Genomic DNA, 25,882 nt, shown 5'->3' with positions numbered 1-25,882 from the left:
AGTAGAAGGTATCTCTGGTAGATCTCCATTTGAGATCTTTGTAGACTCATACCATAGGCAGTGGAGAGAGACAGTAATTTTAAGATCATTATTGATCTTAAAGTAGATATTTAAAACCGGTCAGATGAGTCACACCTTAAATGTACCTGTTTCTTTCAATTGACTATAAAGGAAACCTGATGTAACTGGCTCTGAGGTTGACACCTACAGTGTGCATGTCTAAAGTTACACAAAATTAATCCCACCCTAAGTGTCATCTTAAACACTCACCATAACATGCAATTTCTTTTCCTTTTTTTTTCAATAAAATTTCAAAGCAGAACAACATTATGAGGAAAAATGAAAAAAAAAATTCAGCTTGAAACTTCCAACAAAAAGATTGTGTTGAAATTTTATAATTGTTTCAAATTTCTGTGTTGAATTTCATAAAGTTCTGTCTTGACAAAACTACATTTTATGAAGAAAGTCTTTTAAATGAAGAATGTGACCTGATTGTCTCTGTCACAAAGTAGAGTGTTCCACCCTTCTTGTTCCCGAGCATTTGTGGTAATACAGCTTCATTGGGTCCAATTTGTGTCAGAAGGGGCAGCAATTTCATGACCAAGTCACAAGGACCTGTGCTAAGGACTGCCAATCAATTTCTCATGTATTTGATTCTGTTGTCAGGTGCAATAACTTCTGGTCACTATTGAACTGGACTTCGTTTGCACCAGTGGCCTAGAAGACAAAATAAAATTTATTACCAGTTTTTTAACCCATCCAGTTCAGCAAAATAGTCTTGTATCAAAATATATCATTTATTTCCTTATACCTACCTGGCAGGAGGCTAACTATATAAAAACCCACCTTCAAGAGCAGTAGGATGTAGTAATATAGAGCAATTTAAGCATAATGGAGCTCAGAGCTTTCCAATACTGGGAGACGACAGGTTTTGGAATGTAAGATATAAAGTGAGGAACAATTCAGTCTTATCCCCAGCCAGCAGGCACTGTCTGTAAACATCCTATCTATTCATGTTTGCTGGCTCAAGGGGGATTTTCAGAGCACTTTGAAACCTGCATTAAAACTGTCTTAGACTTTGAAGAGGACTAAGGTAATTTTTTTCTGCCTGCTGTGACTTTCTTTTCCGTGTCATAAAATTGCACGACTGATAGAAGGGTAATTTCTGAATTTCAACCTACATCCTTCATCTTGGCCTGTAGTAAACCTGAAAAGTGTATCCTGGTGTGGGGACCAACTGTTGCTCTATTCATTAGCCTATGTGCTCCTTTTACATTTGTCCATTAACACCTTCACCATTTGTCTTTCCCAGGTCAGACTGAATGAGCTGAAAGAAATCAATGTCTCTATGTAAGTGCTGAATATTTTTTTTCCCAGTAAAGTACCTCTCTAAAAAGTGGTTGTGTTGAACAGGAAAGTTGAGATTTTTCATCACTAAGGTCAATAAAAATTTCGCTTTCTGTCATTCGCTTTCTGTCACTTCACATAGTACCAGCCCAGGTGGTTTTTCATTCATCTTTCATATGATTTTTCTCCTCCATTTGTCCCTGACAAAATTTCAGCATGCAGTCCTTTATGACCAAACGGTCATTCCAAACCATGTGTTGTTCTAGTAAATTCTGTTTTGTTAGAAGGGTTCAGTCTCTTCAGGGAGCAACTGAAATAAGCATCTTAAACTCTCTCCCTGCTCAGAAACAACAACAATACATCCAGCTCCTGTGGAACACCTAAATGCTGAAATATGGCAAAAAGTGCAACACAGTCACCAGGCTGTTTAGTTCTGAGAGAAAATTCAACGGGAAGTTTTGTACAAGGTACTTATGGCTGCCTGACAACTATATTTTAATTTCAGAGACTTTTGTGTCACTTCATACTTTCTATAAATTTCTGTTCCTCCAGAAAAGCTGACACCAACAAATCAGGATTTTCTTTGAAGGCTATTATTTTATCTGCATAGTGAAAAGAAAATCTCGATATTTCTTCATGCCTCTTGGATGCCCTATTGCAGTTCACTCTGTTTTTCAACGCCCTAAGTTCAGAAATGTTTCCAAAACTGAAAACACATACTTGAGGAGTCAAATGTACTCATGTGTAGGAGACGCTTTCTGGGGACGGTCAGAGACACGGCAAAGACCTCTATAATCGAGTTAAGTGTTAGAAGTTTATTTCAGGGCGTGGGGTAGAGAGGTAGAGAGAGAGAGCAAGAGAGGGCAAGAGAGAGAGCGCAAGAGAGACGGAAAAAAAGAGCAAGCAAGAGAAAAAAAAAGAGCAAGCAAGAGAGAAAAGAGAGCAAGCAAGAGAGAAAAGAGAGACGGAAAAAAGAGCAAGCAAGAGAAAAAAAAAAGAGACCGAGCTCTTCTATACCACTACTTATATAACCTATACCTTTGAATATTCTATTCCTTAACTAACCAATCTTTCTAAGTATACTAATATAGTAACATTTGTGTACAACCTATAGAAATCGCTATTTTTGCATATTTTTAGTTATCTCAGGGTCCTTCAGACCTTTCCTTATAAGGCTGGGATGAGGGGTCTCAGCTTGGTTTTATTGCAGGAAAGAATGTGTTCTGGCATACCAGCCCGGTTGGTTTCTTTGAATTATTCAAACCGTGCTATCATTTGTATTTCTTCCTTAGCCTTTCTGGCTACAAAATCATATTTATAATTTCTTTCTAATTCTACCTTCCCAACACTCATGTTCTCTTCTCTTGGACATTTGAGATGCAGCTAAAGATGGCCACACTTGTACAGTGTGAAAGGCTTCAGAGCCAGTGGCCAAGATTTTTCTGTGAGGAGGCATCTCATTATCCTCACTGACACTCAGAAGATGAGCAGTATACTTAACAAAGTATAGAAATGTGAACAGCTTTTAGACTCTTTGAAAAACAGGTTCACTACCCCATGCCATTGTCTCATAACTGTAAAAGGGCTCACAAAGCATAAAAATGTATTTTAAGTCCATCACACAGAAGTACAGTAGCCAGATCTGATCAGCTACCTGTTAATCTCTATGAGAAATAGCTTGATCACGGATCCTAAGTGACTGGGAATGGCTCTAGGAATGGATTTAAGGGAGCTTTGCATAGTATCAGCATTTTCAACAGCACCTCAACTACCATATCTAAAAATCTTAGGAACATATTCTCCAAAAATAGCAGGAGTTTCTAGCAAATACAGCCTTTGCATGAAAACATCACATTTCTGTTTCTCTTTCCAGAGGTGCTGAAGATTGCAGACATTTTTAAAGCTCGCTTCCTTGCTCATTTCCTGTTGTCAAAATTTTTCAACCCTTGAGCTCTGCTAGGGGAGTTGATCTTCAGAGATGAAGATAATATTGCAGAAATTCCACTGATCTTGCTCATAGTCACACTGGATTTTTCCATTTTTTTTCCTATGAAAGGTTAGTTGTTCTACTTTTATTTATTTCCTTAGTTTATTTATTTAATTCTGGTTCTGAGCTGTTACTGAAATTAGACTCATTATAACAAGATAAAGTGTAGACTGTTTGCTGATTGTGTCAGATCAAGCTTTATATTTTATGTGTGCTGAAAGGGCACTGCCCATACAAGTATGTATCATTCTTTGGCTGAGCTCCTGCTAAGTATTACAAATCTCAGAAAAGTGGTCATTACTTTGTCTTAGCTGCAAAATTATTTTTATTGTATTACAGTTAAGGTATTCTTTTATTTACAGTTGTTTTTTTAGAATTTTTTCATGTTCTTTCTCCTCCCTTTTCTCCTACTTTTGTGGAAACATAATAATGCCATTTGATCCCCACAATGCTTTGTAACTGAATTTTCAACCAAGGTTCACCGTCTGCTTAACACCATACAATCTGTGAAAATGGAGATTTATACTTGCCCAACCATGATTTATGATTTTTGCCATTGTCTGGGTTAATACATCATTCATTAACTTATGTACACTTGTTTCTGGTGTGTCGGTAATTTGCACCTTTTCATTATTTAATGTGAATTTGTAGCCCATACATAGAGTGGTGGTACATTTCTTGTAAAGATTTTTTTGAATCACATATTACATGATTGACTATATTGCTGTATTGTTTATACTTCATTATTGGCTGTTCCTTTGGATTTAAATAAAAATTGCCAGCTCCAAGTTGATTAGTCTTCCAATAAGAAATACTAACTTAAGTCTTGTTCATTTTGTTTCATGTGTTCATTACAAAAATATAAGGAGCATGTGGGATTAAAAAACTGCTACTTTGTGTGGTTATGACCAATGCAAGCCAATATGTTATAATGGGAAAAAGAAAAGAAAAGAAAACAAAACAACCCTCAACAACCATTAGGAAGCAGTTTATGGGAATTTTCTAAAAACCCTTCCCACATCCCAGATTTTCCATGGAGCAGATAATTGCTTACAGTATGGGAGAAATACATTATTGAAAATAGATACATAAAGATCCTTTTGTCTGTATGTGTCTGGTGAAATTACCTTGTACATAAAAGATAAGCCCAGAGCTGTTTCTCATGCACTGAACTTTAAGTGATGGAAAAGTCGGTACATACAGCAATTGGTCTAGACCTCTGACAGCAATCGCGACAATCCTCGGACCAGCTGAGGTAGCAAAAATGAAATAAATGAATAGGGACAGTGTTGGGGGTTGGGTGTCCTTCTGTTTGTTCCATCTCACCTATGGAATTTTTTGCCCATTAGTTGCAGGGAAACCTGATTGCTGGTATTTGGGTGCTTGAGGAACACAGGGAGTTTGGCTGGGGCCAGGGGGAAGGGGAGCAGGGGAGGGTGGGGGCAGCTGGGGGCTGGCTGGTTTCTTGGGCTTCAGAGCAGAAGGGAATTCACCATAACCCAGACAAAGCTGCTGCTTCTTTTTCTCCTTCTTCCCTCTTTGTTGGTGGCCTCACGCCCCCTGTCCTGCTGGGACGTGTGGCAGTGCCAGGCACCGCTGAGGAGCTGCTGATACACCTCAGCCACCGGCCCAGGATCTCAGCTCATCCCTGCTGTTCCAGCTGACTGTTCTTCAGAGCCCTGCAGGAGCACCGGGACTGCCTGCCCGAGGGGGTTTGTGAAGCAAAATCTCTCCTCCATCCCTTCCCGTCTCAGCTGAGAAAGCTGTCACGGGGTCCCTGGTTCTGTTCTGTTGTTAACGCTGTAGTTATTGTTGTTTGTGTGCCTTGTTATAAATACTAGTAAAGAGCTGTTATTCCTATCCCCGGATCAAATCTCTGCCTGAGAGCCCCTTGATTTCAAAATTATAATAATTTGGAGGGAGGAGGTCTACATTTTCATTCCAAGGGAGGCTCCTGCCCTCCCTGCCAGACACCTGTCTTCCAAACCAAGACAAACAGGTTCGATTGAGAAAGCTGGGAAAACAACTTTAATAAGAGAGCAAACAAAAGAACATAATCCAAACAGCAGTATAGGGCAATGTCAAAAGACCACAAAACAGGGAAAACATAACAATATATAGAACACTGGTAACAGTGTTAAGTAACTGATAATCATCAACAGGAACTCAGAACATAACCTTATATGTAAGACGATAATAACCAATCACCAACAAGAACCAAGAACATTATCTTACATGTCTTAATGCATTAACATAACATTACATAATCCTTCCCATCATCCCATACTCATTACCATGACCTCAGATGTTTCTCATGGCCTTAGATTAATGGCCACTTCCCAATCAGCCAAGGCCAACTCATTGTCAGTCCTGTCAATCAAACTCCCATATACAGCTTACAGATAAATACTAATTTTATCTGTAAAAAGAGGCATTGATGCAAACCTTCACTTGAAAAGAAATCCTTTCAGCATAGTAAATCCTATCTTGAGAATTTCTAGCATTGTGTTTGGGTATGGTGTCTTGTTTGAACAATTATTCTTGCTTATTGTTCTATCCACTATATGGCTGTTTTTAATTGTATCTTTAAATGGATTGATTCGCATAATAAAACTGAGATGGAATACTGAGATAACACTCAGTAATTTTCACAAGATAGCACTTTGTTTCTGAATTTGACTTAAAAGAGTTATAGCTTAATTATGATACAAATAATCCATCTTTCAACAGAAAAACTGCTTTGTTTTTTCATTTTCTCATTTCACAAACAAAACAAAATAAATTAAAAACAGATCCTATTGTTAAAATATAAATGGTGAAATTTCAAATCACAGGAGAAAGAGTTAGAAGTACTCTTAAGAGGATGTATCACCCATACTCTTGCTTTGATGACATCAGCTGTAATTATCTGAGGCAAGTTTATCCTTGTTCTTAACAGTATCTCATGATGGATATTCCATTCCCACTTTGGTGATTCATGAGCTCTACCTCTAGAAAGGTGTTTTAATGTCTTACCTATATCTTGCTTTTTGCATTTTAAATCCCTTTACTTCCTGTCTTACTCTCATGAATGAAGGAGATAATACCCTCAGTCCTGAGCATCTTTTTATAAATATTATTTACATAATATATATAACATTTACAGGCTGTTTCCAAATTTCCTCTCACTATTCCCTTACTTAGACAATCTTTCTGCTCAATCTTTCCTTGTATGTTATTATTTCTAGACCTCTGACAATTCCTGTTGCTTTCTCAGTCTCTCCAATATGGCTAAAAAACTCTTAAGGGGTGTCCTATAAGCCTTTTTGCCTTGAGAACTTCTTTAATGTCAATTTTAAAATTCATTAAAAATTAAATTGAAAATTAAATTCATTAAAAATTTATTAAAAATGTGTGTGTTTCTTAATGACTGCAGAATAAGGCAGTAGCTGCTAATAATATATCAAAGATTATAATTTTTCAGACTACTGTAGTAGTAAATAAATAATGTCTGTGTTTGTGGCACTATTGAATTCATAGGTCATCAAAGAGTTTACTGGATTATAGATTTATTACCTGAAATCCAAAGAGCCAGAAGAGATTTTTTCAATGAGTTAATGCACAGGACTTTGATTATTATATAATTTATGCAAGATTTAGAGTTGCATGACACTAGTAATGTCATGATAGTTTTTCAGTGATTTGAAAACAACCTGAACCTCTGTTAATTTTAGGAACATTTCACCTACTGTTTTATAGAATCCAACAGTAAAAGATGCTTGTGTCATTCTAAATAACCTACGTGTATTTTAGCCATTTTCTGTTTTTTCTGGTGCTGGATTAGCAGCAGAAATTTGCCCTTTTTACAAAGGAAACAGATATGAAAACCTTTTATGCTGGAAACCGTAAAAGTTCTTTGCATTCTCTTCTTAATTTGAAATCTTCATCTTTAGTTCTCCACTGCTGCATTTTGTGGGTTTATCCTTTTTTGTCACCTTAACAGTGGCTTTTGACCAGTCCAGGGTCATAGCCTGGAACTGAATATACAGATTATAATAACAAGAAGTGTTTTAGGCTTCTTGTCATTATAATCTGTATACAGTTCTTTTAATGAGGCATACACAGTACCTGTGATTGTAATGGAGAGCTGCTGTACTTTCACCTCTTTTTTCATGTGATTGTGAATTTCAATTTGTTGGCAATTCTGCTCCCCTTCCCTGGTCCTTACATGGCCTTTGGTAGCTATTAAAAGCAAGAAGGGAGCATGAAAGTCAGCCAGTTAAATACTTAGTGCTTTAGTTGAACAGTATTTGTATTGTATGCAGCAAAGTAGAAATTTTGGAGTGCACCATCTCACTTCACGTAGGACCCACTTACCTAGATTACAATGTAAAGCTCATTGTCTGTTCCTTCTGCAGCTGAAGAGGCTGTGACTTCCTGGGAGCATTGTGTGGTGATCTAGTGCGTACTGAACACAGTTCAGGTGGCATGCCCTGTTGTGTCCTTCTGCTTCCAACAGCAGACTCTCTTAGCCAGCTCTGTTTTTTTCTATATTTCTGTGCTTTTTACACAGCCTGCTCCCATCCAAGTTTTCCTCTTGTAAATAAACCAGAATAGTTTTGATAAAATCCATTCTGTTCATATTTCAGGAAATGGAAATGGAGGTTCCCGAACCACAAAGGTGAGGTAAAAAATGAAGTCATGTTTTGTCGGGACCTTGTCAGATTAGACATCATAAGCTCATTAGAGATGCACAAAAGGTATTTCTGCACTCTATAACTGCTTTTGTGGGCAGATTGCTTGCACCTAGGTGTGTTTTCCTGGACTAGCTGATGTGTCAGTAAGATACCTAGTCAGGCTTGCCACCTGTGTCTTTTTTGCTTCTGGCAGTATGAAGCAGTATGGCAAAGAATTATGGCTTCAATTCCACAGAATTATAACAAATTCTAACATGAAATTTAATGCATTTCTACAGGAAATAAGAACTGCTGTATGAATTACCTCATGAGGGTAATTCACTCCTTACCAGCTGTGGGGTAAATGGAGATCTAATGATCCAAGTGGTGGAGACACAAGCCGCTACAACAGTGGTTACTTAACAAATGCAGTTTTCCTTTTGGATTCACAAATTGTCTGTGGCCACACCAGAATTTAAAAAAAAAATTAAAAAAAAAATTAAAAAAAATTGAATGGTCTGATTTAGTGAATTTCAAAGAATAATTTTACCAAATGAATGCAAACACTGCACCGGGTAAAGCTGTTACTTTTATGTGAAACCCTGAAGCACGCTGAAAGTCAAGGTCATAGCCAGGAGTGTACTTTAAACATCTTTACTTCATGTCTAGGTGATATTCTCTGTGCTGGGGTGTGTCTCAGACCCATAAGATGCTGTGTACACAATCTCTCACAGTCACACCCACACACTCTTTCTCCTCCTCGCCCTCCTCCTGTTTACACGCTTTTGTCTGGATAGTACATAAACCCCTTCCTGTCACCCCACATAATCTCTCAGTTGGAGACAATATTGCTTAATGGTAAAAATTAAAAAGAAATCTTGTTCTACAGCATTTCTTTTGAAAGGAGGTCTTCTCAATTCTCCACAGCTCCTTTATCATATGTAGTGGAGTTAAAACGTTCATACTTTTGAAAAGCTTTCCCATTAGCAATTATTTTAATCTCCTGCCAGAAGGACTGCAAGAGCTTTTCTGTGCTTAGGCTCATGTTTAATCTGCTGCTGGTTTTTATGCACATTAGAGCTGACACAGGGCACCTGTATTAAAATCACCTCCACAAAACTTACACATATATCAGCTTCACATATCATCAGATGAGGAAATTTGCGCCTTTATTTTAATTTCTTTTTACCCCCTCTGTTTAATGTGATCCATACATTTTGCACAGGTCTTATGTATGTGATTTTCTAGGATGCTATTATGGCTTTGTATCCTTACCTGTGACATATGATGAAAGGGAGGAATTGGAGTAGGAAAGGGATGAGGCAGACAAGGCATGAGTGAGTGGGTGGGAAAAAAAAGGATTACAGAATGGAAAAATGATATCTACTTCCAAGAATTAGAACTACATTTTTACATCTTGGAGTCGCTCTCTCTTCAAGACTGTGAGTCAAAAAGTGTTTCCTCCTACTTTGTTTGAAGGAAGTAGAAAAACAAGGAGCATAGTTTCATATCTATATGAAACAAAACTGGATGCTTGGCTAATACATTGGCACTCAGATTGTTTTGTAGTTATGATGAACGCTATAGTGAACATCATGTAGCTGATAGTTTAACGCAATTTCCCAAAAATTCTATGTCAAGTGACCCCTTCTTCCCAGAAGTAAATAAGAAAATTCTTACAGAGCTGGACTGTTAATCACTGTGCAGCATCTTTACATTTTTTTCCCTAGTGAAATGCTCTTGAAATGAGCCTGAACATGACTTAAGACAATTTAATTGTCTACATATGCTCCCAAAGATGTACTAAGGTGTATTAGTATTTCCCAATCAATTGCATTCAAGCCTGCTGACATGAATAAGAGAAAAGCTGAGGATCCTTTTCATGAAAATACGTTTTTCCTATTTCTGTAAAGTATGTGAAAAGGACTTAACACTCCCCACTCCCCCAGAGCATTAATAGACTTTGCTTTCAGCCAGACCAATTTTGCTGTTTTTTTTTCAGTTTATCCACCTCTTTCCACTCCCCCCCCCCTCCCCCCCCCCCCCGCTAAAAGAGAAAGCTCAGAATACTGCAGTCAATGATAGGAGAGGAACCACCCTCTGAGAAAGAAAGATCTACCTCAAATGAAACAGCTTCAGAAATATAATTCTGAAACAGTTAGGAAGCTGACTGCATTATCTAATAGCTCTGTGCCCTCTTCCCTAGTTTACATGAAGAGAAAGAGAGTAAGTCTTTGGTCTCTTTTTATCTTCTTTTCCAGCTTTTTTTTTTTTATGTTAAAAGACAGTTTGTCTGGAATGTAGAACCCAGTTTCATTCATCGTTCTTTTATCTTCTCCAGATGGATTAATCTAACACATACTGACAGCCTGTAATTTTATGCAGCCAGTGATGGGTAATAAGCTTTAGGTGTTTCTCACATTAAATAGGATCTTTGTTAGAGCTAAATGGTCCTGGCTGCAGGCAACAACCATGTGAAGGACAGGGCCATCATCTCTGAAACAATGTGTGGGATAAAATAAAGAGTAGCTTTGAAAGGACTGGAAACAACCACCATAATTTCCCTGATTTGTTACAAATTTAGTGTTCTATGTACATTCTAGGAGCACCACAGAATGTAGCTTTGAGAAAGAGAATCATGAAATTCTCTCTATCAATGTTTAGTGTATCTCTGACTGCTTTGGACAATTCTTGTACCTATCATTGGCCCTTTCACAGCTAGCACTTGCATATGCAACACAGCAGTAATCACAATGAAAAGGAAGTGTTATGAAGCTGAGCTAAAAGACAGCATTTATGATTAGTGAGGAGCTGCAAACATACTAAAATTTTTGATTCTGTAATCAACCCATGCTTTACCATGATGGCAGCCAGCACATAGCAACCACAAGTGTAAGAAATACAATTACTTAGATATCTTATTTATTGTTTTTTTTTTTTTCCCCATGGTGTTACTCCTCAACTAGCATGTGAGTGACAGGAACACTTTATTCAGTACTTCCCTTTTCAGTATTGTACCACGGGGCTCTTTTCATTAGCAACTATTTTATCTGTTCCTTTTATTTGCATTCATCCTTCACAAAAGCTGTTCTCTTAATAGCAGCCCAAGCACTGAGAAGCATCCCCTTCATAAAGCTGGGGGAGATTTATAAATAATTTCATTAACACCTGTCATCCTTGAGGAGAATCATAGCAGACTATCCACAGCCCAAGTCAGGAACAGGAGTGCTGATCCCAAATTAGCAGGTCATCTTGGACCTTATCATGGGACTAGGAGGTGTTACAGCCCTACACAGAAAAAGTAACATAAAGTCTTGAATATTCTTCTGTTCCCTTTATGCTGAATAACTTAAAAAATCAGTCTACACAAGCCTGAATCATATCAGCTACTCAGTGGGTATTTTCAAGAAGTTCAGTGATTTGGGATGAGTATGGATGATTTAATGGCTGACATGTAGGTTCTACACTCCAAGCAGCTTTATTGCTTACATCTCATCATTTGTCACTGGTATAGTGCATCATTATCCAGTGGCATCATCTGACACTAATCCTAAGATTTAATTGATTGTTATAAATTGTCATTTCATGCAGGAGCCTCTTCAGTGGATTCTCCAAAATTACATTTTTCCTATAGACTTTGGAAAAATAAGGAGCTGTGGTAAGGTATTCATTAAGGGAGAAAGCACAAAAGATCATCTTAATGATATTAAAAACTTATAGGTGGCCAAGGAGAGACAACAGAAGGGAGAGAGAGTGGTCTATAGCTGGTCTATAGCCGCACGGATAATTTTGCCTAACAGACACCAACTCGACCAGCCTAGCTCGTTAGAGAATTGAGGTAAACAAATCCTTGGACATGATAATGATAGTCAGACTCAAGTTCAAACAGGGGACCTCAGCCAATCCCTTTGAACCAGGAATGCATGCATATCATTGGCCAGTGAGCTAGAGTTAGGATCTTTAAGCAATCATGTGTATATATGTGGGATATTTGAAGCCCCTATAAAAGAGGGTGCCCCATAAAAAACTTTGGCAGTTGCTGCATGATCTCTGTGTGTTTATGTTTCATTCCTGTTTCCAACCACAGTGATGAGAGAGAGAGAGAGAAAGAGAGAAACAGCGAGGTAGCTTGGAGAAGGATGAGTTAATTTGTTCCCTGGCTCACTAAGTAGATTTTGGTTCCTGAAAGGTGGTATAATTCACTGGCTAACAAAGGAAATCTTGGCTGATAATACCTCCTGTGTGGTAGGTATGTATGCTGCTCCTTGCTTTGACAGCATCAAATACCTGTTCTTGTGCTGCTTGTTTGATGGTAATTTTAGACAGGGGTAAGTACACATACAAGTATACCTACACAATACAATTGTATACAATATATATACAAAATATACAATTATGTGTGTACATACTATGTACATTTCTTTCCAAGAGACTGATAAAATATCTCAATCCACACATTGTGGGGATTGTAATCATTTACCAATTGTTGATAGACAAAGTCTGGCTATGGTGCTTCTGGGAGGTTCTTTGTAAGTATGCCAAAACACATAAATGCGTAATTTAAGATGTTTAATTACCTTACTAAATAGAAACTCTCATGCTTGAAGATGTTGGAAAGGCCTGTAAAAATTACTGATAGTATTATCCTATTAACTTAGGACCATATTAATTTAAGTTGCTTTCATGGTCCTCATCCAAACTCAAATCCTATTGTAGTGACTCATTACAAAGAAAATTTTATCTCATACTTTTTGCCTTGTCTGAGCATGAATGCTCTTTCAAAAATCAAACAAGAGGGGTGTTCATTTGAGATAAACATCAACTACATGTCTGAATATTTTTAAAGGGACATTAGTTTTTGATGCCTAAAGTTTTGTATGTCCAGCTTGAAAAGTAATAAAGGGAATTTATTTTCCATAAGATACATAGAATCATTAAGGTTAGAAAAAACCTCCAAGATCGTAGAGTCCAACATTTCATCGCACACCACCTTGTCAACTAAACTATAGCAATGAGTCCCATGTCCAGTCATTTCTTAGACGTCTCCAGAGATGGTGACTCTACAATGTCCCTGGGCAGCCCATTTCAATGCTTGACCGTGCTTTCAGTTAAGAAATTCTTCCTGATCTCAAATCTGAACATCCTCTGGTGCAGCTTGAGGATATGTTCTCTCATTCTGTTGCTGGTAACCTAGGCTACCTCACCTGGCTACACCTGCCTTTCAGGGAGTCGTAAAGCCTGGTAAGGTCCCCCCTCAGCCTCCTTTTCTCCAGGCTAAACATCCCCATCTCCCTCCACTTCTCCTTGTCTGACTTACTCTTTAGGTCTTCTGTCATCTCCATTGCTATTTGGACATGCTCCAGCATCTCAATGTCTTTCTTGTAGCAAAGGGTTAGAACTGAACACAGTCGAGGTGGGGCCTCACCAGTGTTGAGTACAGGGAGACAACCACTGCCCTGGTCCTGTTGGCCACACAATTGCTCATAGAAGCCAGGAACCATTGGCCATTTTGGCCACCTGGACACACTGGTTCATTTTCAGTTGCTGTTGACCAGCACTCCCATGTCCTTTTGTGTTGGGCAGCTTTCCAGCCACTCTGCCCCCAGGATGTAGCATTGTCTGGGGTGTTAACGAAGTGCGGGATCCAGCACTTGGCTTTACTGCATCTAAAAGGGTCTGAGCTTGTCTTTTTCAAAATCAGCCTTTTGAAAGTGCCTCACCTGGCTCTTTTATAGGAAACAAACACAAGTCCCCAAATATTTTTATAACTACTTCTTACTCCAAGTCTATAATTAGAGAAACAATAAGCTGTCTCAGACAATTGTCAGCGGCTCAAAATTAAAATGAAAGCTGACAGATATCACAGATGTAGACACTGAGATCCATATCATATACTCTTTACTGGTGGCTGCCACAGCTAGACTTACACAAATGTTTGCAAACCCATTTGCAACCTGTCTTTTGTCACATGGTTTCATGTGTTAGACAGATTTACTGTGTTAATGGCAGAAATGGAAGTACTACTTAATAGCGGCCAGTTAGTACAGCTAAATCTGTAGTTAGACAGATAAATCTGGCCATAAACAGAAACACTATTTGGCTCTTTCAGTTACATAAACAAGTCTCTGGGTGAGAAATAATAGGATAGATTTCAACAGAGACCACAACCAGTCCTTTTCAGTCATGAGATCAAGGAGATCTCACTAGTCATGGAGCTGGGTGGTATTAAACCCAGGCCAATCAGACGCCTAAACCCAGGAAATTCAAAACCCCTGTATAAGAAGGTTTGGAACAATAAAGCATGCTGTTTTGTCTTCTGATCAAGATGTCTCAAGTCCTGAGAGAAAATCTGTCTCCAGCCCATGACCTCACATGACATATGGTGACCCCAGTGTGATGACAGCAGCCATCCTGCAAGTCCAGCAGAGGGAGATAAGGGACAGCATGTGCAGAGCCTGACCTAGAAGTGAAAAGCTGCCATAATACAGCGAGCAGAGCTGTTTGCAGTGAAAAGCCACTCATATCCAGAATTCTTTTAGACTTACCTTAGAAAATAGAAGAAAACAACCACCAGACCCATGGCGGGGATAGATGTCCATGCAGGAACATCCAGTTCTGAAGGCACAGTTGCTTCTCTTAGAAGAATGGGAGGTAGAATATGATGAAGAGGCATTGTTAACTTTACTTATGTTGGCTAAGAGCCATGGGTAAGACACAACAAAAGAGGCTGCTGTAGATTTGAATACTTGGGTATGAACTGGCCAATTTATAATTCAAGCAGCTTCCAGAGGCAATGAAAGTGCAATAAAAGTTATAAAACCCTGAAAAACTTATTTTGAACTTCATGAAGTTGTTAAATACTGAGCCACAGGGTGAGGACTAGGCGCTGGAGGAGATAGCAGGGTTAGGCACCCTTCCAAGCCTGTGGAGGAGATGGCCAGACAAAATGGCTGCCCTGCGCAGCTGCGCCACCCTAAATGTGCCCCTTGTGCCCTCACCATTTTCTAGTGAGACACTTTCCACAACCCTGCCTGCTGTGGTGCTCAAGTGGCTGGCAGTGCCCTGGTGAACGGACAAACTGCAGCAAGTGGTGATGAACCAGATTGCATAATCCCTCCACATGGTGGTGGAGCACAGGGAAGTGGTGGGCCCCCAGTGGCAGCCACAACCCTGGTGGCCAGAGAAGCCTGGGCAGGCGATGGAGAAGTTCCTGTGCTGTGGGAGTGCTGTGTGGTGCTGGGGTGCCCCATGACATTACCATGGGGGTGCTGTGCTTGTCTGGGGTGCCTCACCGTAGTGGCAGGGCCACCCACTGCCACATCACAGTCATGTGGCCACTGGCTGAGCCCCCCCCCACCACCTGCACTGAGCGCACAAGGACAATCAGTGATGGAGCCGCCCACACCTTTCATCACCATGGAAATTCCCAGGCTGCCTCTGCCAAAATTGGAGTAGCTCAACTCTGAAACTGTGCTCATGATCCTGCCTCCGTTGACTGTACCTACTTGCCAATGTAATCCATGGGTGGGGCCTGATGACACGTTGCTAGGAGTACCTGGATGTGGTCAACAATGTCACACCCAGAAATACACCAGGAAGCAAAAGCTAACAACATCCCAACCTGGATCCTGGCCCCAGTCCTGGTCCTGACCCCGTTCCCACCAGTACACCAGCACCATTGTACATACAGCCAAGGTTTGAACAACCCAAGAGATCTACATCACTGATAGAAACACAAAATACCCACAGAGGGAACCCAAGTCTCCACTCTGCTTCCAGCTCCAAAGAAGCCCCTACAAATCTGCAGACACCAGCTCCAGCCTCATCGATGTTCCGAGTGGCAACCATCCCCACTCAAGACCCAGTAATCTTCTAGATAGTGGCAATACAAAAAGGGATTGAATGTTAGTATATAGAGGGGGATAAACTAATTTCTGTACCCATGTGTTCACTATCATCAAAGGACTGGCAGCAGGAGGGAGAAGCAATTGTAGCTTCCCAGTTTTGCAAGGTAATGGCACTACACCAGACAAATACATACCCTTTAATTAGCAAAGCCTTTTACCAGCTGGCTACTAAACACAGGCTAGGGTCACCTACTGTTGCAAATATAAGTCGATTTATAATTCTTAGTGAATTAACCCCCTATGACTTGAAGCAAATTATAAAGTTACTTTGTACTCCAGTGCAGTATATAATGTTTGAATCAGCCTAGAGGTCTTATACAAAAGACCAGAGACTACAAAATTCAAAAGCTTTGCAGCAAGACCCATGTTTTGGGGCAAGGAGCTCTGAACTCATAAGACTGCCCCCTCACAGAAGATCCAAAAACTCAAGCTTGCCTGAATTTCTCAATCCTAGCCCAAGCAAAGGACTTAGCAATGTGGGCTCTAACAAAAATTACAAACCTGTCTGTGACAACCCAAAGATATTCAAGTAAGAATGGTAAGACAAAACCCCAGTGAATTATATATGCAATTCATAGAACATTTGCAAGATGCTATAGAAAAGCAGATCACAAACAGTGAAGCAAAGAGTCAATGCCACAGCTGGCACAAGATAATGCAAACAAAGACTATAGAAAGATTATAGATGCATTACCTAAAGAGAATCCATCCCTAGAAGATATTTTAAATGCATGTGCTGAGGTTAGGACTAGATCACTTAACATAGATATATTAGGTAATACTGTTACAGATGCTGTTAAATTAACACCCCGTTGCTACAAATGTATACAACAAGGCCACATGAAGGTAAACCATCCCCACAGATCTGTCCCACCGGGGACATTTCAAGGATGGAGGGGTATGAATACAAACTGCAACTGATGTGAGAGATTTGGACATACAGCCATAGTATGTAAGTCCAGTTTCTCAAAGACCAGGGAAACAGGAAGCCCAGTGTGAAGGGGAAATGCATGACAAAACAAGTATTTTCCCACCCTCCGGTGCAGGCTTTTATGACCAATTCATAGCAAGGACAAGAAGATCACCTGGTGTAGATGTTTCCACCTCAATCGCAATAACCATAAACTCATTACAGGTACATAAAGTCCCTCTCAAGGCCCAGGGGCCCATAGGGAAAGGACTGAGTACACTGCTTCTAGGAAGATCCCGTGCCACGCTGCAAGGTATTGTTATGCACCCCAGTGTTATAGATGCAAATTTTACAGGACAAATACAAGCCATAGTGTCAATCCCTACTCCTGTCACTATACCTGCTAAGACCCAAATTGCACAACTTATTCCTTTTATGATTTCTGTCCCTAAAGCAGATTCTAGGGAGAGAGGAGACCAAAGCTTCGAATCAACAGGAGAGCCCCAAGTGTACTGGACTCAGGTCGTAGGTAATCAAAGACCTAATATGGTTTGTACTGTTATAATGCCTAAGGTGAGGCCTTCACAGATAAAGGTCGGTGACATGATTCATCACCATGATCTCTGCCAACACATGTCCTTCATCGTGGTCTACCACACCTACAGGATCTACCGTTGCTGGCCTCAGAGGGACCACACAGAGCTGCTTGAACAGCAGTCCTATACTAATTAAGAATCCTAAGGGAAAAATAACTACAATTTGGCCATAGGTCACTGCTGCACCACTGAACCTGTGGGGGAGAGATGTTTTGTCTGCATGGGGAGTATGGGTGGGAATGGATTTTTAATAGGGGCCACTGTATTAAAGGGAGTAAGATGTCCCACATCAGCTCTGAAATAGCTCACTACTCAGCCTGTAAGGATACCACAGTAGTGCCTTAGGAAAGAGAAACTAGATGCCCTAAAATCATTAGTACAAGAGCAGCTAGCTCAAGGACACATAGAGCCATTTAGAAGCACTTAGAACACCCCAATATTTGTTATAAAAAAGAAATCTAGTAAATGAAGGTTGCTCCATGACCAAAGAAAAATCAATTCTGTGATGGAGAGCATGGGCACTTTGCAAATTGGTATGCCATCTCCTACAACGACACCTGCCCCCTGGGACATTCTGATTGTGGACTTGAAAGACTGTTTTTCCACTATTCCATTACACCCACATAATACCCCAAAGTTTATTTTTATAGTGCCTTCTGTTAATAATGCGGCACCAGTGCAAGGTTATCAATAGCACGTTATGCCGTAGAGGATGAAAAACAGCCCCACAATTTGTCAGTGGTACATTGCACAGGCACTCTAATCAGTGAGAGAGCAATTTCCAGGGGTGTACTGTTATCACTACAATTTTGCATGGTGGCAAAATTTGCAACCCAAACCAAAAAAGAACTCTCACAGATTCAGACAAGCCTGTTGGAAGCATTAAAAACATTTGGGCTACAGGTAGCACCAGAGAAGGTGCAGCAGCAAGCACCCTGGAAATATTTGGGACTCAAAATAATGAATCAAACTATACATCCACAAACAATTAAATTTTCAAAATTCTGACTCTAAACAGTGCACAAAAACCTTTGGATACCCATCAACTAGGTCAGACATTACTTCAAATTAGTGAACTCACAATTATCACTCTTACATGACCTAAAAGGTGATCCTGATTTAACTCCCCCCAGAAAATTAACCCCAGAGGCAAAAGCCGCTCTCAAAACAGTAAAAAAAGCTATCACAAACAAACATGTCCACCAGATATGCCCAGAGGTGTAATTATCACTGTAATTATTCTCATTGTAAATCTTCACCCTACTGGTATTATTAGATAGTAGGATACTCACTGACCTGATCATTTACACATTCTAGAGTACATATTTTTACCTCATCAACCAAAAAAGACAGCACCCACTGTCTTTGAACTAATTGCACAATTAGTTATCAAATGCTGTCACAGGTGTTTTCAATTGAATGCTAGAGATCCTTCAAAAATCATTATACCTGTAACACAAGAACAGTTTGAATAGTGTTTTGCCAACAGTACAGCCATGTAAAGTGCCTTGCAAAACTTAACAAGACAAATCACTTGTCATTTACCAAGCCATATATTAATAAAATTAAGAGGAGAAACTACACTGTCTCTTAAACCTCCAAATACCCAAGCACTCTTAAAAGGTGTTATTGTATTTACTGATGTCTCTAGAAAAATGGGGAAAACCATTGCAACATAGAAAGACAAAAGTGAGTAGCAAACATTAGCTGGTTATAAGAATAGATCACCTCAGTTAGTAGAACTATGTACTGTAGCTATAGCTTTCCAACATTTTCCCCACATTCCTCTAAATATTGTAACTAATTCTGCACATATAGCTAACATCACACAAGGATTAAACCAAGCACTACTGAGAAAAATGAACAAGCTACAAGTACTTAACTTATTAAAAATTCTATGCCATAACATCCAAGTGAAAACCTACCATTATTATATCTTACACATCAAGAGTCATACAAATTTACCAAATTTCATCACAGAGGTCAATGTTAGAGCAAATATGCTAGCTAGCCCTGCTTAGACGGTACCACAGCCAAATATGCTGTTATGCATATTTGCATATTTGCAAATATTATGCACAAGCAAAAGCATAATACAATTTTTTTCCATCAAAGTATTCATACCTTACAACAATTTCAATTATCAAACACAAAAACTCCTAATATAGTTAACACCTATACTAACTGCCAAGGCCACACTGCACCATTGCAAATAAGAATAAACCACTGTAAGCTGTGAGCTTTACAAATATAACAAACCAGTATCACACACATCCCTAAATTAAAACATCTAAAATATATACATTTATCCATTAATACTTTTTCATCAACAATACGAGCTACAATACACACACACACAAAAAAAGTCGAGATGCTATCACACATTAGCAATCAGCTTTTGCAGCTTTGGGCATCCCTCACATCATCAAAACAAACAGTAGCCCTACATACATTCCCCCCCAAAAAACCATTTCCTACATCTCTAAGGTGTATTACACAAAACTAATATTCCCCAATTAACAACAAGACAAGACATCATAAAATGTGCACATAGCACTTTAAAACATATAATTAAAAAACAAGAAGGCCAAATGTGTGGTGAATCCCCACAGAGCAGGGTAGCTAAAGCTATCTATTCACTATGTCATTTAACAGTATTAGGAAAGTCCCAGAACTCAGTCATTTTAAATCACTTCTTATCATTATAATCATCCTGTGATGTTCAGCTGCCCAAGCCCAAGGTAATGGTGACAGACCTTCACATCCCTGCATAGGGGGCCCATGAGGTCTCATTACCTAGGGACGGGAATTATGCCTGTGTTTCTACAGATACCAAAACTCATTTGGTACCTGCCAGGTGTGTCCAGGACCTGCCCAGGACCACAAGCGGCATCCTCCTGATGGCCCCGCAACAGATGTGATGGAGCTGCATGAAGAGTGACCAGAACAACTTAGACACCTACCTCATGGAAATACGTGACTCTTGAAATAACAGTTAAAGATTTTATTTGTTTACAAATTGTTTCTTCTGTTAAGTTGGTTTTTCTCACAGTTCTATAAATTGAATGTTTTTTGTTTATAGAGTTATCATCTCAGTTCTGAAGGATTCTTATTTATAAAGGTAAATTGTAATTTCAGTTTTAAAGGATTCCTGTTTATAGAGTTGAGTTGTAATTTGTAACTTTAAGCAGTTAAATTGTTACATACTAGCATGAATGTTAGTAATTTCACCTGACAGTTCCTAGACGTGAACACTGCAGCTCCAGTGATACACATCGTTGGCTGGGGGGGAGCTCGGTTTGTCAAATTGAGTGAAAAGCCTCATTCAAATTAAACTCATTCTTTGAGTCATTCAGAATAAACTCTATCTTTGTCTTCTTGTCTGCAAGGTGCCTGCAAGAAAGATAACAAAGAACACTTTTACATTTTTTAATATAACTGAAAGAGTGAATTGTCATGGTACAGCTAGTCTGTAGCTGGACAGATAAATCTGGCCAAAAACAGAAACCAAATTTGGTTGTCTTAGTTAGATAAACAAGTTCCTGGGTGAGCAATAATAGGATAGGTTTAAACTCAGAAACCACAGCCAATCCTGTTCAGTCATGGAACAGAGATCTCACTAGTCAAGGAGCTGCGTAGTATTAAATCCATGCCAATTAGATACCTAAATGTGGGAAATTCAAAACCCCTGTATAAGAAGGTTTGGAACAATAAAGCACATTGTTTTGTTTTGTTATCAAGAGGACTCAAGTTGTAAATCTGTCTCCAACCCACGCCCACACATAACAGCCAGTGGCTTAAAACATCCACCATCTGACAAACCCTTCAGCTGCTACCTTGTACCAGGTTTCATCCCACTTCCTGTCACATCTGTAATTAACAAGTAAAGCTCACTTCATAGCTATAAATTAAGGTTTTTGTAAAAACTGGGAGTACAAAACAGTAAAGAATTGCTTGTGTAAGAAAGAAATTGTGGAACATTGGCATCTAGGTGTTGTGCTGTGACATGATAGGAATCTCTGTTTGCCATTTGTATTAAAAGAGAAATGAACACTGGTGCGTCAGAATGCCTTGGGGATACATTTCCCTTTTCTAAAACAAGGCCAAATCAATGAGAAGTTTTACTCAGAGCTGTGATGTCTTAGATTGCACAGAATCATTCTGGATGTCTCCATTCTTTCTGTGCTAGATGAGCTGTGGAGATAATGATTTACAAGTTAGAATATGCTCTTATTAATAGATTTTCAACAAATGAACATAGAGGGCCAGCAGAGCCACACAGGATATTATTTGATCCATGAGGAGCAATACATTTCATAATTAGTTTAATATACATGTGTTCAGTAGCCACTGCAAAAGTAATTTGGTTTTATCCCTATCCCCAGAAATTATTCTCAAATAACTATCTTTATATGTGTGACACTGAAGAAAATGGAATAATATGCAGCCAAGAACCTAATGAATTATTCCGTCCCCTGGAATTCATCAACACAAATGAGATTGCAGAGGTTAATAGGTCATTGTGATTGTTTTCCTCTTTGTAAATAAATATCCAGCCTACTCAGAGATTCAAGGAAATAAAGGGTTTTATAAAACAATGTTTTAATTCTTGAAAACTAAAGCTATTTCCTAAACCATCCCCATGTTGTCAGTGGAAAGGGATGTGATGATGAAACCAGAGCCTTTTGTGCCCCATGTGATCAGAACTCTGCAGACCTACCACTGGCTTAATCAGGTTACCCATGAGTAGGGACAGGAAACTAAAATTAGAGTTTTAAAAGCCTGTAGAGAAGTCAAATTCACTATAATATTGCAATAAAGCCACAGAAAGTTTATCTTTTTTCTCTCACACACATCTATATATTTGATTTGCCTCTCTTCAACAACCTTCTTCTCCCAAAAAGCCCCTGTGTGCAAAAATGCTTGACAGCCCCATAAGCCCTTGGCTATGTTTATCGTTTGGATCATAAAAAGAATGGAGGCTTTTCCATGTCCTGCTGAAGCTACTGAATATATCCTACCATAGCACAGGATTAGTCCTCTGAGGACAGACATTGTCATTCCTTGTATGTTTTATAGACTGAAACACAAAATGACCCAATTTTCAGATGCCATTTAAGCATTACTGGAGTAAATGAGAAAAACACAACAATGAAATATTTTAATAAACCAGAATCAGTTACTTTTATTCATTTATTTTCTTACTGTGAAAGTGAATCAAGACTTCCATTATTTGCGTATCAAAAGTATTGTTCTGAAGCTGGAAAAACTGGCATTAACATTTATTTCCTGGTATTATTTTTTGCTAAAGCATAAACCTTTTGAATTACTACTTCCAGGACTGAGTTTGAGTGACAAGAGACATGTTCTATTCTTTTAAAGATAGAATCCAGGGAAATCCAGACAGGGAGAGAAATTTCAAAAGGCAACCTTCCCTCAAAATACTTTAAGTATGATTTGATGCATATTTTAAACTATTGTTCAGTAGTCTGTGCACTCTAAAAAAAAAACTCTAAAAATTTCTATCAGGGTGTAAATGGAGAAAATTGGTCATATGGAAAAAAACAATGGGTGAAAATTCAGGACTCTCCTAATTTGTGTATGAAATGACAGAGGGTCATTGCACGAAAACTTGAAGTATTTTCATGAAGTATCATGTATCATGAAGTATATTCATGATATATATGAAGAAAAAGAGAAGATAGTTAATGGGAATGAGAAACTAAAATAAAAATGTTGAAAGGTGTCAAGTGAAAGTGAGTAGATCATATATGCAGCCCAGAACCCAGAAAGAACTGGCAAATTAAATAATTCAGAAAGGAAAGGTTTAAAGTGTGCACTTGAAGTTTGCAATGTCATGAAACTGGAAAGAGGAAAATGCAATGCCATTATATGGAAAAAAATGGTGTAATAGAAAACAATAAATCCATGGATCCAACCTTGGAAATATGTTAAGAATTCATAAGAAAATAGGAATTGGAGAGAATGAGGAATAGGATGTTACAGGGGTTTATTGAATGTAGATGCTGCCAGCATAACCTGATTTTTTTCTGTGTTTTTGTTTGTTTGTCTGATTTTTGTTTGTTTGATTGTTTGGGGTTTTTTCCTATACAAAGAAAATGCATCTGATCTTATCTAGCCAGAATTATGTGGTTACAGTTATGAAGTTGTGTGAAGAATTGAGGAATTACTAGCTCTGTGTAGGAAGATGCAGATAAGCAAAAAGGGTGACATAGTTGAGAAGGAGGTTAAAGTCAGACAAAAAAAAAAAAAAAGGAAATGTTAGAACTAGAATTTTTGGGCTTTAAAATAATTAGTGGTATATTTTCTGAAAAAATAAAGTTAGGAGCAATATTGTATGTCTGAATGATCGTGGAGCACAGAGAGAGGAGCTGATGACACAGACACAATAGACAGCAGTTATAGAAATTAGCTAATGAAAATTATACATGAAGAACAAAATATCAGAAGAGTCAGGGTAACAGAAAAATGGCAAAATGAGCTACTGTGTAACATCATGCACCAGGATTAACTGCAAATAATTTCTACAGTGTCCTTGCACCTTACTGTCCAGAGCAGAAAGACAAGACAAACTATTTGAATATATCTGTCAGTCCCCAAATGACTTTGAGTCACTGATATGATGCCATCATCAAAAATTCAAATGTTCTCTTTAGATATATCAGGAAACATATGAGAGTGTTAATAGCATAGTTGTGGGGAGGTGTTGTTTGGAATACTGTGAGTCTCACCACCTGCAAGAAAGACAAATTCAGATGAGAGCAAAGAAAAAGGAAGACTGTTAAAATGATTAAGAAAACAAATATCTACTTGTGAAAGAAGAAAGTCTAGGCTGCCCAGCCTAAACAAACTGGAGGGTCATATGATTGATACCTAGGAATAAAACAGAAGGATAAACACCACAGAGCTGTTTAAACTGTAGGACACTGTTGACAAAAAGATAAAATGGATATTCATTTCCCACAATTAAATATATGCCAGATGTGGGAAGCTTTCATATTATGCCAGTAAAAATATTTTACAACACTGAAAAATCTGTAAAGCCACAGTCAAGAAAGATTAAATTAACCTGAAGTAGGTACAGGAAGGAATTACTAGATGAATAGTGGAATGATTAATTTATTGCTCAAGAGACTATAGGAGAAAACTTGCCTTACCTAACCCAGCAAAATAAAGCTGGAGAGGAAATATTGCTGAAATGTGCTAAAGGAATAAAGATCAGAGAAGAAGAAGAGCCATTTTAAGCTAAAAGAAAAAATGGTAAGGGAATAAATAGATATGAACTGTTTATGAATAATTTTGAATTGAGAAAAGGATTCCTAAAAAGTGGAGTTGCAGGGTTAAGAATAGCAAAATGGGTGAATTTATTCATGAACTACAGTGAGATTACTGAGGAACACAATAATTAATGCTGTTTGGTAGTTACTAGAGATTGCTATTTCTAATAGCAGGGAGTCAGTGGCTTAGGTGATCTAAATGGGAAACTTAGATCAATAAATTTTCAATAGGTTCAGACACAAAGGTCAAGGAGAAGAAAGTGGCATCTATTTGATATTCTTCTGTACATTGCATTTCCTTGATCTTCACTTTCCCCAAGTTCCTATTTAAATTTTATTCTTATGCAGTCAGTATAGAATCAGGAGTGTCCCAGCTCAGTTGCAGAGCAGATAATGGTTTTGTGTGCAGGATGGCTACGCAGGTCTTACACAAACTTCACAGCCCCATCATACCTATTAGAAACTACATTGAAGGTCCAAAGCAAAAGTCTTTCCTCACATTTCTGACTCCAGATGCAGCAATGAATATTAAGGCACTTCTAGTGCTTTCTCTGTATCATCTACTTTGGATATAAAAATGGTTAGAACAGGGGAAGAAAGGAGGAAAAGTGAAAAAAACAGATTATATTTTGCAACTTTCTGCTCTTCCAATGGTTTTTGATACAAAATGACACAATAAAAGTAACAGATTCTTAGTTTTTGAAGCTGGAATACTATCCATTGTCTAATTATGAACTTTTAAAAGTTCACAAAGAACTATGAGTCCCTCTTTTACATTGTTATATTTGCACTGGAGGAATTTTTCATAATGAGTCTAATCCAGGAAAGAGTTCAATATTGAGACTGGGAAAATGTATGAAAGCAGAGAGTTTCCATTCATTTATTTGATTTCTCCAGAAATATTCCTTACATTGTCTTTTTCTGAGATTTTCAGGCCCTTGTGATTAAGCTCAAAGTATAAAGAGAAATTTTTCTTCAGGTGTTTGAGCACTTTATCTTTGAGGAACCCAGAACTACACATTAAGTGTGAAGAGAAAGAAACAGAAGTTTTCAGTACTTTAAAATGAAATGTTTTGATGCCATTTTGGGCTTTCAGGTGTAGTTTCATGCAGATCTCATTTCTGGCACTGATTTTCTCTCTATAGGCAGAGTGGACATGATGATAAATTTATCTTTTAAATA

General features: G+C 38.5%; 1 protein-coding gene and 1 long non-coding RNA gene across 4 annotated transcripts; one reads left to right on the top strand and one right to left on the bottom strand.

The window, feature by feature from the left end:
* Positions 1-403: 403 nt before the first annotated feature.
* On the bottom strand, positions 404-15,496 carry LOC111927621 (uncharacterized). Its single transcript, XR_002863665.2, has 3 exons — positions 15,395-15,496; positions 14,535-14,624; positions 404-717 (listed from the first exon to the last, which is right to left on the bottom strand). It is a non-coding gene; the product is annotated as an uncharacterized LOC111927621 (long non-coding RNA).
* A 50-nt stretch (positions 15,497-15,546) lies between these two features.
* LOC147654998 (uncharacterized) lies at positions 15,547-20,421 on the top strand. Of its 3 annotated transcripts, XM_086878373.1 has the most exons (6): positions 15,549-15,684; positions 15,769-15,853; positions 15,953-16,000; positions 17,032-17,119; positions 17,261-17,335; positions 20,232-20,421. In XM_086878373.1, the coding sequence occupies exons 2-6, from the start codon at positions 15,818-15,820 to the stop codon at positions 20,321-20,323; spliced, it is 339 nt and encodes a 112-aa protein (XP_086734499.1). In that variant the 5' UTR covers positions 15,549-15,684; positions 15,769-15,817; the 3' UTR covers positions 20,324-20,421. The 3 variants fall into 3 exon arrangements, with proteins under 3 accessions (XP_086734500.1, XP_086734499.1, XP_086734498.1); XM_086878374.1 differs by having other exon boundaries at positions 15,547-15,853; positions 17,264-17,335; XM_086878372.1 differs by having other exon boundaries at positions 15,549-15,853.
* The last annotated feature ends 5,461 nt before the right edge of the window (positions 20,422-25,882 follow it).

This window comes from Cyanistes caeruleus, chromosome 2 (assembly GCF_971803275.1).
Source record: "Cyanistes caeruleus chromosome 2, bCyaCae1.hap1.1, whole genome shotgun sequence".
Classification (NCBI taxonomy): Eukaryota; Metazoa; Chordata; class Aves; order Passeriformes; family Paridae; genus Cyanistes; species Cyanistes caeruleus.
The sequence above is the reverse complement of the archived record's forward strand: the minus strand, read 5'-3'. Positions and strand labels throughout refer to the sequence as shown.